The sequence below is a fragment of the Pelodiscus sinensis genome, chromosome 20 (genome assembly GCF_052426305.1).
Source record: "Pelodiscus sinensis isolate ZL-2025 chromosome 20, ASM5242630v1, whole genome shotgun sequence".
In the NCBI taxonomy this organism is placed as follows: Eukaryota; Metazoa; Chordata; order Testudines; family Trionychidae; genus Pelodiscus; species Pelodiscus sinensis.
Window position 1 is genome coordinate 23,827,610 of NC_143071.1, and position 16,655 is coordinate 23,844,264.

At 50.8% G+C, this 16,655-nt stretch overlaps 1 protein-coding gene and 1 long non-coding RNA gene across 2 annotated transcripts in view; one reads left to right on the forward strand and one right to left on the reverse strand.

Annotated features, from left to right (window-relative positions):
• SEPTIN9 (septin 9) overlaps positions 1-7,034 on the reverse strand; it is a 266,724-nt gene extending 259,690 nt beyond the window's left edge. Inside the window, exon 1 of the mRNA XM_006122951.4 lies at positions 6,830-7,034. Coding sequence (XP_006123013.1) covers positions 6,830-6,851 — 22 coding nt within the window. The 5' untranslated portion in view covers positions 6,852-7,034. The remainder of the gene's footprint in view (positions 1-6,829) is intronic.
• A 3,963-nt stretch (positions 7,035-10,997) lies between these two features.
• On the forward strand, positions 10,998-13,568 carry LOC112545768 (uncharacterized). Its single transcript, XR_003089304.3, has 2 exons — positions 10,998-11,121; positions 13,224-13,568. It is a non-coding gene; the product is annotated as an uncharacterized LOC112545768 (long non-coding RNA).
• Positions 13,569-16,655: the final 3,087 nt, after the last annotated feature.

Below are 16,655 nucleotides of genomic sequence, written 5' to 3' on the forward strand. Positions count from 1 at the left end.
CAGGGAGATGGAGAGCAAAGCCTTGGAGCACGCCCGCAGCGGGACAGCCCAAGCACGCCCGGGCTGTCCCACTGCGGGCGTGCTCCAAGGCTTTTCTCTCCATCTCCCTGGTCTGCAGGGAGACAGGGAGCAAAGCCACGGAGCACGCCCGCAACAGGACAGCCCAGGCGCGCTGGACCCCCCCAGCAAACCAGGGAGACCGGGAGAAGCTTTTCTCGCCCCGGAGGACACGTCTGTATATAGTAGCCCAGTGTCTGAGAGTCTGTAACGCCGAAATGCTGGCTGTTCCCTCTGGATGGCGCTGTTGCTGAAATGCTGGCTATTCCCTCTGGGCGGCCCGTGCTGCATGGGGAGTGTGGGGCCCAAATGGCTGCTTGCTCCCCCGCGGTGGCCCAGCTAAGCGGTGCAGAAGTCAGCTGAGTGCTACAGCGGAAGAGGAAAGGGGGGGGCGGTGACGTACATGCCCAGGGGGTAGGGCTGAGTGCCACGGCGGAAGAGGAAAGGGGGGGGGGCGGTGACAGCGGAAGGGGAAGAGGGGGGGGGGCGGTGACGTACATGCCCAGGGGGTAGGGCTGAGTGCCACGGCGGAGTGCCACGGCGGAAGAGGAAAGGGGGGGGCGGTGACGTACATGCCCAAGGGGTGGGGCGGTGACGTACATGCCCAGGGGGGGGCTGGGGGCGGAAGAGGAAAGGGAGTGGGGCGGTGACGTACATGCCCAGGGGGTGGGGCTGAGTGCCACGGCGGAAGAGGAAAGGGAGTGGGGCGGTGACGTACATGCCCAGGGGGTGGGGCTGAGTGCCACGGCGGAAGAGGAAAGGGGGGGGGCGGTGACGTACATGCCCAGGGGGTGGGGCTGAGTGCCACGGCGGAAGAGGAAAGGGAGTGGGGCGGTGACGTACATGCCCAGGGGGTGGGGCTGAGTGCCACGGCGGAAGAGGAAACGGGGGGGGCGGTGACGTACATGCCCAGGGGGTGGGGCTGAGTGCCACGGCGGAAGGGGAAAGGGGGCTGGGCGGTGACGTACATGCCCAGAGGGTGGGGCCTGGCCATGTACGTCACCGCCTCACCCCCCTTCGCCTCCTGCCGTGGCGCTCGGCTGACTTCTGCACCGCTCAGCCAGGCCACCACGGGGAAGCCCAAACGGCTGCTTGCTGCCCCGCAGCGGCCCGGCTGAGCAGCGCAGAAGTCAGTTGAGCGCCACAGTGGGAGGCGAAGGAGAGCGGGGCAGTGATGTACGGCATGACAGTGGCTCCAGGCCCCGCCCCCTGGCTGTAAAAGTCACTGCTCCCCTTCGCCTCCTCCGTGGCACTCAGCTGCCTTCTGCACCGCTCAGCCTGGCCGCCTCATGGGAGCAAGTGGTGAAAGTGACCGTTTGGACTCTGCGGTCCCCCGAGTGAGAGGCAGGAGGGGGAGGAGAAGAGAAGAAGAGAGATGGAGAGAGAGGCAGGAGGCAGAGGAGAGCTGAGAGAGAGGGGGGGAGAAGTAGTAAGAGGAGGGGAGAGAGAGAGAGAGAGAGAGAGAGAAAGCAACCGGAGGCTCAGGAGAGAAAACCAGTGTGGAGGAGAGACCTGAAAATCCCGTCTTATGACAGTCTAATTGGCTAGTTTTATAAATCAGTATATTTGCCCTATTCCAATCCTCTGAGTCTCTCCTGTCTTCCACAAGTTTTTAAAGAGAATCACTAATGGCTCCAAGATTGCTTCAGCCACTCCCTTGAGTATATAGGAGATATTTCGTTAGGTCCTGCTGACCGACAGATATCTAACTTGTCTAAATAATCCTTACCTTGATCTTTCCTGTATTAGCCTTTTATCCTACCCCATTTACACAGACGCTCACTATATTATTTTCCTGATCACTGCTACCCTTTTTGACAAAAACTAAAACAAAATAAGATATTTAATCCTTCAGTCACAGTTGTGTTTGTTGCATTGTCTTTCCTTCTGCATTGAATAAAGAGCTTACTGTATGGGTGGGCAAATTCCTGCCCACAGGCTGGATCCAGTCCACAGGGTTAATCCCTTGCAGGCCACTGCCACTATGTTTACTTGCACTTCTGCAGGTATCAGATGATTGCAGGTCTTGTTGGCTGCGAATCTCCATTCATGGCCAATGCAAGCAGCAGGAAATGGTGTCCTGGTTCATGCCACCTTCCCTCCACTTGCAGTGGCCATCCACAGGCAATGAGATCTGCGATCATCTGATACCTGCAAAGGTGCAGGTAAACATAGTGGCGGTGGCCTGTCAGGGACTAACCTTGGTGAGCTGCTGTTTTTCATTGCCCACCCGACCTACTCTGTCCTTGGCCTCCCTCTAGTGAGTATTGTACTGTGTATACTCTAACCAAAGCCCGTTCATTCCTAAGTGAGCTCCCGAACTCACAGAAAAAAAATGTCAATGACCCATTTATAAGCCGACTCCAGTGTAGAGTCTTCCAGTCCCAGCTAGTCGGCGCCAGCGTGGGCTGAGGGACATGCTGGCTGCCGGCACAGGGCCGCTCAGCTCCCATTGGCTGGGAGCTAAGAGGCCCCATGCCTGCAGCCAGTACCAGGATCACCGGGGACCGAGGTGTACCGGTAGTTCGAATCAGAGATCCTAATTCGAACTACCTACTCCGTGCCGCGTGTAGCTGCGGGCACGGAGTTCCGACTAAGGGACATTTAAAAATGGTGGCACCCGGGAAGATGCAAATGAAGCCCGGGATATTTAAATATCCTGGGCTTGATTTGCAACTTTGAATGCCTACATTAGCCTCCCTAGTTTGAACTAGGGGGCTAGTGTAGACAGACACTTTCATGTTATCTTTGGTCCCTAATTTTGTTTTGTGCCTTTCTAATTATGTCCTTACATGCTTGTGGGTTTTTTATCTTCACCCTTCATAACGTGATCTAGTTTCCACTTTTCACATGTCCTTTTTTGAGCTTCAGGTCACTGAATATTTCCTTATTAAGCCAAGTAGGTCTCTTACCAGGCTTCCCATCTTTCCTCTGCATTTGGTTAGTCTGTTCTTGTGCTTTTAATAACGTCTCTCTTAAAAACTATCACTTCTTTGAACAACTTTTTCCTTAGACTTGCTTCCCACAGGATCTTACCTGCCAATTATCTGAGTTTGCTAAAGTCTGCCTTCTTGAACTCCTTTGTCTTTATTCTGCTATTTTCCCTCCCCCATTCATTAGAACCATGAATTCTAGCATATCGCGGTCACTTTCACCAAAACTGGCTTTCATCTTCACGTTCTCAACCAGTTCCTACCTATTTGTCATACTCACATCTAGAACAGTCTCTCCCCTAGTTGCTTTCTCCACCTCCTCTACTAAAAATTGACGCCAGTGCATTGGGAGAACAGAAGTGGGGGATGTCAGCCCTAGTATTCAGGACAAATTCCAACCCATGCAATTACATGCTGTCTCCCTAATCTTCTTCTTGTGGTTTCAGTTGGACAATATAATCTTCCCTTCCTATGTTAAACACCACCACATTTCAGCCCAGAAGTGGCTGCATCTCTTATGAGAGATGATGTGTTTCCAAAACACAGCTTGAGTTCCTTCCAGGTGAAAGGTACTAACAAATGTCAAAGCCAAGCCATACTGTACTTATTGGAACTGTGCTTACTGGGGCAGTCTTATGAAATACACACATCTCACTAATGCCAGGGGATTTGCTGTCACTCAGTTTTACTCCACCACATATCAGTAGAAAGCAAACATGACAGTCCAGGACACCCAACCTCAATAGCAAGCAGCTGCGATTTCAAGTCATTGGACAACAACAAGGCTTCTTAAGGTAAGGGATTAAAACCTGTGATGCTCATATTCAGTCATGTTGTGCACTTTAGAACATACGTGTTGGCTAGTATTTGGGTGGCATCAGGAGGCTTCAGGAGGCTTTCTAGATATGCATTTCTAATGGGCCTATCACTGGGGTACCCGTCTGCCAGGTTTTGCCATTGTTAGCTGCCCAACCTCACATAAGATCTATTGGACCAGATCTTTACAGAGATAAATCAGTATGGGCTGCAATGGAGATGGGCCAGTTTACACCAGCTAAGGACCTTGCCCATTATTTTTAAGAACAGAGAGGTATTACTAATCCCTTCTCCCATCCCAGCCTTTGCAACTTCAGAACATAAGAACGGCTGTACTGGGTCAGACCAAAGGTCCATCTAGCCCAGTATCCTGTCTACCGACAGTGGCCAGCACCAGGTGCCCCAGAGAGGGTGAACCGAAGACAATGATCAAGCGATTTGTCTCCTGCCATCTTTCTCCAGCCTCTGACAAACAGAGGCCAAGGACACCATTTTATCCCCTGGCTAATAGCCTTTTATGGACCTAACCTCCATGAAATTATCTAGCTTCTCTTTAAACTCTATTATAGTCCTAGCCTTCACAGCCTCCTCTGGCAAGGAGTTCCACAGGTTGACTACACGCTGTGTGAAGAACTTTCTTTTATTCGTTTTAAACCTGCTACCCATTAATTTCATTTGGTGACCTCTAGTTCTTCTATTTAGGGAACTAATAAATAACTTTTCTTTATCGGCCCTCTCCACACCACTCATGATTTTATAGACCTCTATCATATCCCCCCTCAGTCTCCTCTTTTCTAAACTGAAAAGTCCCAGTCGCTTTAACTTCTCCTCATATGGGACCCGTTCCAAACCCCTAATCATTTTAGTTGCCCTTTTCTGAACCCTTTCCAAGGCCAAAATATCTTTTGCCCTCACCCGACCCTTGCAATAACCCTTCACCTTGTATACACTACGGGTGCGTCTAGACTGGCATGATTTTGCACAAAAATCTTGCCGCCTGTCTACACAGGCCGCGAGTATTTGCTCAAGAACACTGACTTTGTAATGTACAAAATCAGTGGTTCTTGCGCAAATACTCCGACATGCCAGCTCAGGGATAAGCCCTCTTGTGCAAGTATTCTTGTGCAAGTATTCTTGCGCAAGAGGCCAGTGTAGACAGCCACATTAATTTCTTGCACAAGAAAGCCTGATGGCTAAAATGGCCATCGGAGCTTTCTTGCGCAAGAGAGCATCTACACTGGCACGGATGCTTTTGCGCAAAAGCAAATCCTTTGTGCAAAGGCACATGCCAGTATAGATGCTCTCTTGCGCAAATACTTTTAATGGAAAAACTTTCTTGTTAAAAGTATTTGCGCAAAATCATGCCAGTCTAGACGCAGCTTACACGTTCCTATCAAATTCCCGTGTGAAACACACTCCTGCCCTGCTTTTTTACACTCAGGAACAGTATTCACTGCTATTGCCCTCCTGCCATCTCTTGCTGTATTGTAGCTTGTAAAGTTGCCCAGGGCAATAGCCTGTCTAAACGACACGCTTTGTCATGGTGCCATATAAATAATACTTTCACAGGCTATGGGCCCCAACATGTAAAGTCATAATAAAACCACCAGAACAGTCTGACTAACACCTATATGATATATATTTTAGCGGGCAGGAGTTCAAGACAATTCACAACAGTAATGTTATGAAAGAACAATTAAAAACACAAGCAAGCAGGCACTGGAGTAGTCCCAGGCATTTTCATTGTGGTGCTCTGAAGGCAAAGCACCGAGTTCAGCTTGCCCCTGTGGTTTATGAGATCATGCAAGCCACTGAGAAGATTCAAACTGGCCGTTCTGTGGCTTTAATAAGTCATGGTTCAGTTTAGCCACTCCAAAGAGTTATGAAATGCCAGCAAAGAAGCTAACATGCTCTGCGGTCCATAAACATTTGACTCAGGCTGCTTGGAAGAGCTATGTATGTGGACTACAGCCCACACTCTGCAGCCTGCCTGCCCTCTGCAGTCACTGGGTTAGCAAGGGTGTAAGTGAGAGCAGAATTAGGCTTAAGGAATTTAAAGTCACAGGCTGCTGAGTGGGCCAGCGGTAGACGGGAAGTATGCCACTGTACTATGTGCTAGCAGAGAACCTACCTTCAGTGAGTCAGTTAGGTAAATGATTGATCTTTCCGGGAGACCTATCCTCCTACCACCCAGTGATCACTTAATTCCAGTGATTTATTAGTTTCACCTTCTAGGAAATGTCAAGAGTCCATGCTGACTGTAGCCACCCCCTCACTTTGGCCCTGCAGCAGCTCTTTGTGAGCAGTGGAGCAGAAACTCTTTCAGAACTTCCCAGCATGAGGCATTCATGGGGCTTACAGGGCTCTGCTTTAATGGGAAAGCTGAAGATGAGGGGGTAGTAGGAGCACTAACTTTGGGCGGCATCTCCTCAGCTGGTGACTCAGCACCCAGGAGGCAGACGATGACCTTGGCAGGACTAAGTAGCTGCAGCACTACTACAATGAGTGGTGACCTACAATGGTGTCCCCAGAGAAGCGAGTGTGAAAGAGCCTGGGCTGACTTTGAGCACAGCTGGGGAATGGAAGTTTTTAAAAAAATTAGCAGGCTGGGACGGGGGCGCTGACTCAGAACCCGCCTCCCTCAATAGCTCTGGTTCGTTCGGATCACAGCCCACATGCATTCAGAGTCCCTTCCCACAGGACGTGCAGCTGGTACCTGAGGCAAGCTTTGCTTTTTTGTGTCCCTCTTTGTTCCACGCTGACTGTCTCTGCCGTTCCTCCTGGCGCGTGCTGTCACAAATGGCAGGTAGGCCCTAGGAGTGGCATTCACAGGCATTTCAAGCAGGCTGGTAAAACAGCTGCTCTCCTCCGGTGAGAGAACTGGTGCAAGAGGGGCTTGTGCATGCCATACTGATGTTTGTGTTGGTTTTGTACACACACACATGCACACACACACATGCACACGCACAGAGCCCAGCTGACTGATATGAGAACACCCAGCGGCCAGGGCCTGCTTTACTCACCTGATTGTGCTGTTTTCCTCATGCTGCCACCGTCATGGACATTACATAGGAACAAAATTCTAGGCTGGGATGGCTTTCCAAGTTTCTCCTGCGGTTAATCCCTGGGTGTTGTGTGACCGGCTTTGTCCTGTAGTTCCTGCAGGCAGGGATCGGCCAGGGGAAGTGCACTCCTCCTGTACACTCGCTCCAGCTGAGGGGCAGCCCAGCACACTCCCCGCAATTAGAACACACCTTTCCTAATCTGATGTTCAGCTCTGGGCCGTTCCAACTGTGCTGACATTGGCAGGGTAGGAGGAGAGCTCAGCCTCCCTGGTGCTTTAACCTTTTCCCCTCCAAACGGAAATGCACTCTGCAGAATATTTCTGCCAGCTGCTGGTCTGGAACCTGCCACAGATTAAACCTGGGAAGCCAGGAACAAAATCTACCTGAGTTTCTACCCTCGAGCCCTGAGCACCCTCGCTGACATTGGCTCAATCCCTCCTCCTCCGTGGGGTGCAGGGTTGCTCCAGCTCTGGGAAGAAGCAGTTTCTAGTTCAAAGTGCATGGTGGGCCTGTCAGCCTGATGAATGTAAACATCTCCTCCTCGCTCTCCAAACCCGCGGGAGAGGAGAGGCAGCCAGGCGAGTGAAGCATTTGTTTCGCCTTGCTCGTGGTGCGTGCGTGTGTGTGTGTGTAATGTTGTGTGTGTGCATGTGACAGAACCATTCGTCACTCCAAAGCGAAGCAGCCCAACAGCCACATCAGCCACGTCCCAGATGACCGGCATTACAAAGTGGCAGGAGATCCTCCCCCTCACTCCCACATGTCCACTCCTCACCCTCCACAGCCTCTGGGAGAGGGAAGGCTCACGTCTGCCACGGCCTGGGTGTCTCAGCAGCCCAGAGACAAGACACATGCTTCTGATTACTGCCCATGTGACGTGCAGGCTGGGTAATTGCTAGCCAGACAGGCAAACTCACTGGAGGCATTACTGCAGAAAGAGGAGAACCTTCAGACTAGGAAGGCCAAAGAGCTGCATCCTGTTCCCTGGAATCCATGGGACTCTATGGAAGAAGGGCCAGAGTTAAGTCAATGGAAAGATTTCCATTGACCTCAAAACTCAGTCATCAGGAAGAAACGTGCAGGACCTCCTGGCAGAGCCTTGTCTACATGAGAAAGTTGCACCAGTTGAACAAGAGGTGCAGCTTTTAAACTGCTTGGCTGTGTCTACACTGGCCAGTTTTTCCGGAAAATCAGCCGCTTTTCCGGAAAAACTTGCCAGCTGTCTACACTGGCCACTTGAATTTCCGCAAAAGCACTGACGATCTCATGCAAGATTGTCAGTGTTTTTGCGGAAATACTATGCTGCTCCCATTCGGGCAAAAGTCCTTTTGCGCAAAAGGGCCAGTGTAGACAGCTCAGATTTGTTTTCCGCAAAAAAGCCCCGATCATGAAAATTGCAATCAGGGCTTTTTTGCGGAAAAGCGCGTCTAGATTGGCCACGGATGCTTTTCCACAAAAAGTGCTTTTGCGGAAAAGCGTCCGTGCCAATCTAGACGCTCTGTTCCGAAAATGTTTTTAATGGAAAACTTTTCAGTTAAAAGCATTTCTGGAAAATCATGCCAGTCTAGACACAGCCCTTTTGTCACACTGGTGCAAGCTCCTATAGGGGCATTCTTCTTTCTGTTCAGAGCAGCGTATTTCCATTCGGCTTCAGCCTGTCAGGATCTAGTTTAAACTAATGTATCTGAGCCAGATATAATATCCTGCAATGACTCTCTTGCTTTGCACACCTGCCTGGCACAGCGCTGGTGTGCTCTGATCCTTGCATTGCATGAGGACAAGGAGAGACCAGTAGCCCCTCCCATCATTAACAAATTTGTGACAAGTGCTCTTGTCACAAAGCACTTTTCAAATCATTAGCTCCATGTTACTGGTGAGAACCTCAGCATTGCAGTGACTTGATCAGCATCTCACAGCTGGCCAGTTATGGAGCCAGGAAGACAATGCACAGCTTGCTTGGCTGGATGCTAATCAAATATCCTACTCTCAGGGCTACCCTCCTTGTCCCTGCACCACCAATTCCATTCATGAAGCACAGCTGATTCAAGTACAATAATGCTCCCATGGAAACATTTTGCGGAAGGGTCAGGGACAATTCGCAGATCCCCTCACGTGAGTGTATTCCTGTGTGAATATGTGCACTTGTGTGTGCGTGGGCATGCAGTTAGGAGTGTGTGATTATGGCTGTGTTCAGTTGTGGGTCCATAGTCGTGTGACTGTGTGTGCAGTTGTGTGATCATATCTGTGGGCACTCATGTGGGCCTGTGATTATGTGCACGTGTAGGTGTGACTATGCTGCATGTGTGTGTGTGCAGCCTTCACTGATTGGGATTTTTTAGACACTAGCCAGGTGTAGAGCAGTGACGTCAGCTCGACTGCACAAATACCAACAGCAGACGAGGGGGTGCGGGGAGCTGTCTGCCACAGGGCCACATAAATAGGAAGAACTAGAAAATGGCTGGAGGGATTTTTTTTTTATGAAACATCATCTGGCAAAAGCTCCTTTTCTTGAACTGCCTGGGCCTCCGAATTATCTGAGAGTCACTAGGTTTGCTTGGAAGATGTTTAATACAATGCAGAGCCCACAAGCTGCAAATAGCATTTCTAGCTCTTTCCTGTCCAGTAAGATTAGTGAGAGAATGTATTGCTCTTGAAGGGGGATTCAGAGCCCTGACTTGATCCAGACACAGTGCAGGCAGGCGCTGTCTGTGTGAGCATCCCACACACACGGCTTTGCCAAAACACCTCAGGCCTGAAGGGCAGCGCTCCTGATGTTCCAGGCATGGGTCCCAATCAGCTCTGCCTGAGGGCCTCATTCCTACCCTGCAGCATCCCTGCTACTGCCATCGTGGGCCCCCATGCAGGCCTGCAGGCCCCTGACTCCTGACCTACGGCTCCCAGCATTGCCAGGCTCCCCATTCCAAGTTCTATGAAACCCCCTTGGGACTCACCAATAGGCACCCCACCCCCGCTGCTCCGCTCTGCCAGTGCATCGCAGTCCTGGCCTGCTGCACTTGAGGCTAGTGCAGATGGGCTCTAGACAGAGGAGCTGAGGCGAGGCCCACACCAGCAGTGAGTGGAAAACCAAGAGCTGATTCCCACATTCCCACATCACTTGCTTCAGTTTTGGGGTGCCCATTTTAGACACCAGATGCTTTTTGTTTGTGTCCTTGTTGGTCAGAAAATATCCATTTGTTGAGACCGGAGCCTTTTGCAGAAGTCAGTCAGGAGGGGGGGCCCTTAGCTGGGATGCCTGACGCAGGTGGAACTTGTGGCTTTGACAGAATGTGGCTCTAGTGCAGGGGTGAGCAAATTCCAACCCATGGGCTGGATCCCGTCCGCAGGGTTAGTCCCTGGCAGGCCCCCACCTCCATGTTTACCTGCACCTCCGCAGCAGGTATTGGAGGATCGCCGCTCTGCTTGGCCACAAATCGCCGTTTGAGGCCAATGCGAGCGGCGTGAAGCGGTGTCCCAGTCTGTGGCACTTGCCACTTGATTGGCTGCGAATGGCGATTTGCGGCCAACCAGAGTTGCGATCCTGCGATCCTGCAGAGGCACAGGTAAACGCAGTGGCGGTGGCCCACCAGGCACTAACTCTGTGGGCTGTGGTTTATTTATTGCTCACCCCTGCTCTAGTGTGAACTCGCTGGCGGGTGTGGAGGGCCGCCCTCCCTGCTGATGAACATACAGCAGAAGGCTGACTCCTCTTGTGCACTTTGGTAAGTCCAACAGCCGGGAGTCAGCAGAAGGGGCCAGCCAAGCAAATCTTCCTGTGGGAGCCACATGTTACTGCCTGGATAAGAGCCTTGCTGGTTTACTGGCTGCAGAGAAAGGGACCTTCAGGGCTATGGGCGGCGAGTTATATGGGCTCGGGATGCCCATGCTCCAGCAATATTCAGAGCTGGGGGCCCTGCTTCAGCAATATTTGGGGCTGGGTCTCTACCCCGGCCCTGCCTGGAGCAGGCCCTGGCTCCCACCTGCCGGCCCCCCTGCGCGTTCCGCCCACCTCCCGGCCCCAGATTGTCCCTGCCATTTGCAGTGTTCAGTCCAGCTCCCCCTTGCTACTGCCGCTGCCATGCACAGTATTTACTGGTGAGTGAGGAGACGCCCGAGCGTGACGTGATGTCACAGCCCGTGATTTTAAAACTGCTCGGGGCGGTGTTGCACTGCGCGACCTCGCTCCGGGTTCAGAGTCCGGGGCTTTCTGGAGCCCAAGCGCAGACTCCGGCCCTCACAGTGGAAGGCAGAAGGTAGGGGAGGGGAGGGCACGGCAGGGAAAGGGGGAAGGGGCTTGTGCGGAGTGGGAGGGGTGGGAGAGGAAGGGGCTTGTGCGGAGGCGGAGGGGGAGGGGAGGGGAAAGAAAGGGGAAGGCACCAAGGGACAGCGTGGAGGAGAGAGAAATGCCAGGAGGCCAAGTGCAGACAATGAGGAAAAGGGCAGGAGGGGAGGTGTCAGTAGAAGGGGGGACAGGGTGATGCTGGGAGGGGAGAGGGTAAGGGCATTGGAGGCTAGAGGGGGGAGGAGGAGGTGCTGGGAGAAGGTTTGAAAGAAGGGGTGGGCATGAGAAAAATGGGGATGGAGCAAGTCATGTGAGCTCACATGAGGGCACAGAAGGGCATGAGGGGAATGGGGGCAGAGAGTGGTGAGGGGCTGGGCATCAGGGAAAAAGAGGGCAAAGGGGGCAGGGGCAGTGAGGGAAGGGGGAGGCACCAGGAGGGTGCAGGGCTAAGGGAAGGTGCAGGTGCCAGGGGATTCTGGGGGTGAAGCAGAAGGGCAGACACCCTAAGGGAGGGACCAGCACCAGAGGAGAGAGGCAGGGAAGGTGTGTAGAGGGAGGTGTTAGGAGAGGGGATGAGGAGGGGTAGCTCACATGATCAGAGTGGGGCTACTGGAGGAGTGGGCACAAAGGGGAGAGAAGGGCTGGTGGAGGGGGGCAGGTCTCAGGAGGGCTGAGGGCAGTGAGAAGGGCAGGAGTCAGGACAGCAGAGGAGGGTGAGGAGTTAGGGGGCAGCAGTTACCAGGAGAGCTGATGGAGCAAGGGGAGGAGACATGGCAGCAGAGAGAAGAGGTAAAGGTTTATAAAGTATTTATTAATAACTTAGGTGCCACAGTGGCACATCCAAACAAGCCACATGAACTCAGTACTGGTGCACAACACAAAATTCATTCTGCTCATGGAAGGAAACTCTTAGGCTATGTCTACACTGGTGGCTTCTTGCGCAAGGGTTCTTGTGCAAGAAGTCTTGCACATGAACACGTCCACACTGCCATGTGTGAGCTGTGCTTTTGCGCAAGAGCATCCATGGCAGTGTGGACACTCTCTTGCGCAAGAAAGCTCCAATGGCCATTTTAGCCATAGGGGTTTCTTGCACAAGAAATCCCTGCCGAGCATCCACACTGCCCTCTTGCCCTCTCTGTTAGAAAAGAGAGCAGCTCTTGCGCAAGACGCCCTCTCTTACCACGTCGTACTGTAAATTTCCTCGCACAAGAGCAAGCAGGCAGTGTGGATGCTCTGTGGATTCTTGCGCAGGAACGGCTATACTTGTGCAAGAACCACGAGTGTAGACTTAGCCTTAGAGGGAACACTTCCCCCAGCCTCTCTGTCCCCGAGTTAATGTCACACACGTTGGGTTAATGCAATTGCAGGATAGTTGCATGAGGGAGGTTTAGTGGGGGCCAAACTAATCCCTGTTGGTAGGAGGATGGTGGGAAAAGTCCTTCAAGAGGGGTGACATGACACCTTTTACTTCTGGTTATGTGTCCATCTTGCCCCGAGCGTGTTACCTCCAGAGGCCTGCTTAAGAGGGGCTAGGGGCATGGTTAACGGGGGCCGGAGGCATGGTTAATGGAGGTCAGGGGGTGTGGCTAATGGGAGTTGGGGCATGGTTAACAGAGGTCGGGGGTGTGGCTAATGGGAGTTGGAGCATGGTTAACAGAGGTCAGGGGGTGTGGCTAATGGGAGTTGGGGCATGGTTAACAGAGGTCAGGGGGTGTGGCTAATGGGAGTTGGGGCATGGTTAACAGAGGTCAGGGGGTGTGGCTAATGGGAGTTGGGGCATGGTTAACAGAGGTCAGGGGGTGTGGCTAATGGGAGTTGGAGCATGGTTAACAGAGGTCAGGGGGTGTGGCTAATGGGAGTTGGGGCATGGTTAACAGAGGTCAGGGGGTGTGGCTAATGGGAGTTGGGGCATGGTTAACAGAGGTCAGGGGGTGTGGCTAATGGGAGTTGGGGCATGGTTAACAGAGGTCAGGGGGTGTGGCTAATGGGAGTTGGGGCATGGTTAACAGAGGTCAGGGGGTGTGGCTAATGGGGCATCACCAAAAATTGTACAAACCTGCCTCCCCTGTTCAGGGCAGGCTGTTACCCTGCTGGAGGCATGTTGCTCAGTGCTGAGGAGGAAGTTGCTTGTCACCGAAGCCAAGCCCAGAGAATGACCTGCACTGGGACTATCTGGTATCTGCGCTCCCAAGAATCAGAGACTCTACCCTGCTCCTCCGAGAACTAGCACCTGGAGCAGCATTTACCCTGTTCTATAGCAGAGACCCCGATGCTTCAGTGAACTAAGGCAAATATTGCCCCCATTTCACAAAAGGGCAAACTGAAGCACAAAAGCTAGAACTTGGAGCATCTGGCTTCCCAGTCCCATGTGCATTCCCCACCCCCCAGGTTACTGGCGCATTTCACCCAGTTCTCCCCGGGAACCCTTCGTGGGTAGATAAATGTGACACCTGGCTTCCCTGAGACACCAACAACCCATCCTGGCTGAAGAATGGCTGCTAACGTTCCTGAAACGGCTGGTCTGTGGCATGTGCAGGAAGAGGAAAGGGCTGATCAGCAGCCGTCTGGCATGGCGAGCATAATTTACACCCCACTCCAGCAGCTGGGAGTGAGACAGCCAGAATAATGCCAATAAAACTATTATGCTGAAACATGATAGCTAGGCATGTGTACTTTTATATACTGTATCTACCCACCCACCGCTGGCTAGCTATGACATATATGGCAGGGAGAGAATGAGTAAAAGTTTTATTGGCCAAGGTCTGGGATGGCTTGAGTATTTCTCACTCTGGAAGCCAAGGAGATAGGGAATGAGGCCATCAAAGATGCAGGCTAATAACAGTTGAACATGTCAATTCCTGGCTCTGAGGCACACTTCCTCTGTGATGCTGGGCAAGTCCCTTATTCTTTTTTGTGCTCTAGTTCCCCACCTTTCTGTGCTCTAGTTCCTCAAAAAATGAGGAAGAATGGCTCTTGTGCAAAAGAGGGGTTTTGCATAAAAAGGCGCCATCTACACAGCACCTTTTTGTGCAAAATCCACTTGCGCAAAAGGGAAAGGAAGAGGAAATGCAAATGAGAGTGTGACCCATGCAAATGAGCACGCCATTTGCATTTGCTCTTCTGCAAGAGGTTTGTAGTATAGATGTAGTCCTAATGTTTTTTACCCCAGTTGTACTTTTGGCCTGCACACATCCTCTGGCAATGAGTTCCACAGGTGAACTGAAGAAGTACTTCCTTATGTTTGCTTTAAACCTGCTGCCCATTGATTGCTTTGGGTGACCCTAGTTGTTATGTGCATGGGTAAATAACACTTCCCTTCTACCACACCAGCCATGATTAATAGACCTTGATCATAAGTCCCATTGGTCATCTTTTTTCTAAGCTAAACAGAGTCAGTGTTTTTAATCTCTCCTCATATGGAAACTTCCAAACCCCTAATAATTTCCCCCTTGTCTGTACTTGTTTCAGTTCTAATATACCTTCTGGAGATGCGGGCATGCCATGGATTTAAATATATTTTCTGTCTTATTTTCTATCCCTCTCTGAATGGGCCCTAACACAGTTTGCCTTTTTGACTGCTGCTGAACATTGAGCAGATGTTTAGAGAACTCTCCACAAGGCTCCAAAACCTCTTTCTTGAGTGGGGAGAGCTGATTTTATACGTGTAGTTGGGATTATTGTGACAGGTAGGCAGATCCCTTTATGCCTGGTGCTTGGCCTGCAGCTCAAGGCGAGCTCCATACTGTCAGATGGGGGCTGCATCTTGCCTGCTCCCATGGTCCCCTTGCAGCCCTCTGGCCACTCCTGACTTGCCAGGGGGCCATTTCAGATTGGGGTGGGGATGGGGGAAGCAATTTAAACGGGGATTCCACAGGATAGTTAGGCACCTGAAATCTCCAGGGTTTTTTTTGTTTTGTAAATAACTTAGAAATTAGCTGTTGATTTCACAGTAGACACACACCCTGAAATATTGCCAGCAGCAATAATTACATTATTTATAGCTAGGGAAAGCAAGAAAACTGCTGCTTGAGAACTTGTTAGTCAAAATTCAAAATTCAAACTGGGCTTGTTACAAAGGGACTTGTTGCAGGAGCTGGCAGCCTTGTCAAACCAAAGAGCCAAACTAGATCAAAATTCAGAACAAGTGGTCAACAAAGAGCCAGTATGTAAGAATACCCATTTGCATGACTGAAAATACACAACTTAATTAATTGACATGATGATTAATATTAGCATAAATGAAATGTCCTCACAGACTTTATTTAACGGGACTTCTGCTGCTGGGGGTGCAGTTTGTGGATGTGGGGATGCAAGAGGGGCTCAGGGCAGGGTGCTGGGTGTGTGGGAGGGGCAGGAGGCAGAGCAGGGTGCTGGGGATGGGAAGTAGAGAATGGGGGTGGATTACCTTACTTGGCCAGGGCTGGGCTGCCTCACCCGGGCAGTAGTAGCTGGACAATGGGCCGGGCCAGGATCACCACAGCTGAATTGTGGCCTTTCCTCCTACCCGTGCTGCAGCAAGAGAGGGGCTGCCACTGCCAACCCTTCCTGTGTGCCTATGAATACAGTGTACTTAGATTTTCAGAAAGTATTTGATAAGCTCGCTCACCAAAGGCTTTCCTCACTAAGCTGTCATGGGATAAGATGGAAGGTCTCCTCATGGTAACTAGTTAAGATGGGAAACAAAAGGGGGGAACAAATGGTCATTTTTCAGAATGAAGCGGAGGTAACTAGTGGGGTGCCCAGGGGTATGTACTGGGACCAACCCTATTTATCATAGTCATAAATGATCTGGAAAAAGGGGTAAACTGTGAAGAGCCAACATTACAAAACCCCTGAAGGTAGTTAAGTCCAAAGCAGACTGCAAACAGCTACAAAGGGATCTCATAAAACTGGGTGATTGGGCAACAAAATGGCAGCTAAAATTCAAAGTTGATAAATGCAAAATAATGCACATTGGAAGACATAATCCCAACCGTATTTGTAAAATGAAGGGGTCTAAATTAGCTGTTGCTGCTCTAGAGAAAGATCTTGAAATCATTGTGGATAGTTCTTTGAAAACATTTACTGGCTGTGCAATGGCAGTCAAAAAAAGCAAATAGAATGTTCAGAATCATTAAGAAAGGAATAAATAATAAGGCAGAAAATATCATATTGCCTCTATATAAATCCATGGTTCGCCCACATCTTGAATACTATGTGCAGATGTGGTCATTCCTTCTCAAGATATATTGGAATTGGAAAATGATTAGTGGTATGAAACAGCTTCCATATGAGGAGAAATTAATACAGTTGGGACTTTTCAGCTTGGGAAAGAGATGAATAACGACTAACGGGAATATGATAGAGGTCTGTAAAATCATGACTCCTGTGGAGAAAGTAAATAAAGAAATGCTATTTACTCCTTCTCATAACACAAGAACTAGGGATACCAAATGGAATGAATAGGCAGTAGTTTTAAAACAACCAAAGGAAGCATTTCTTCATGCAACACAGGACTGTCCTTAC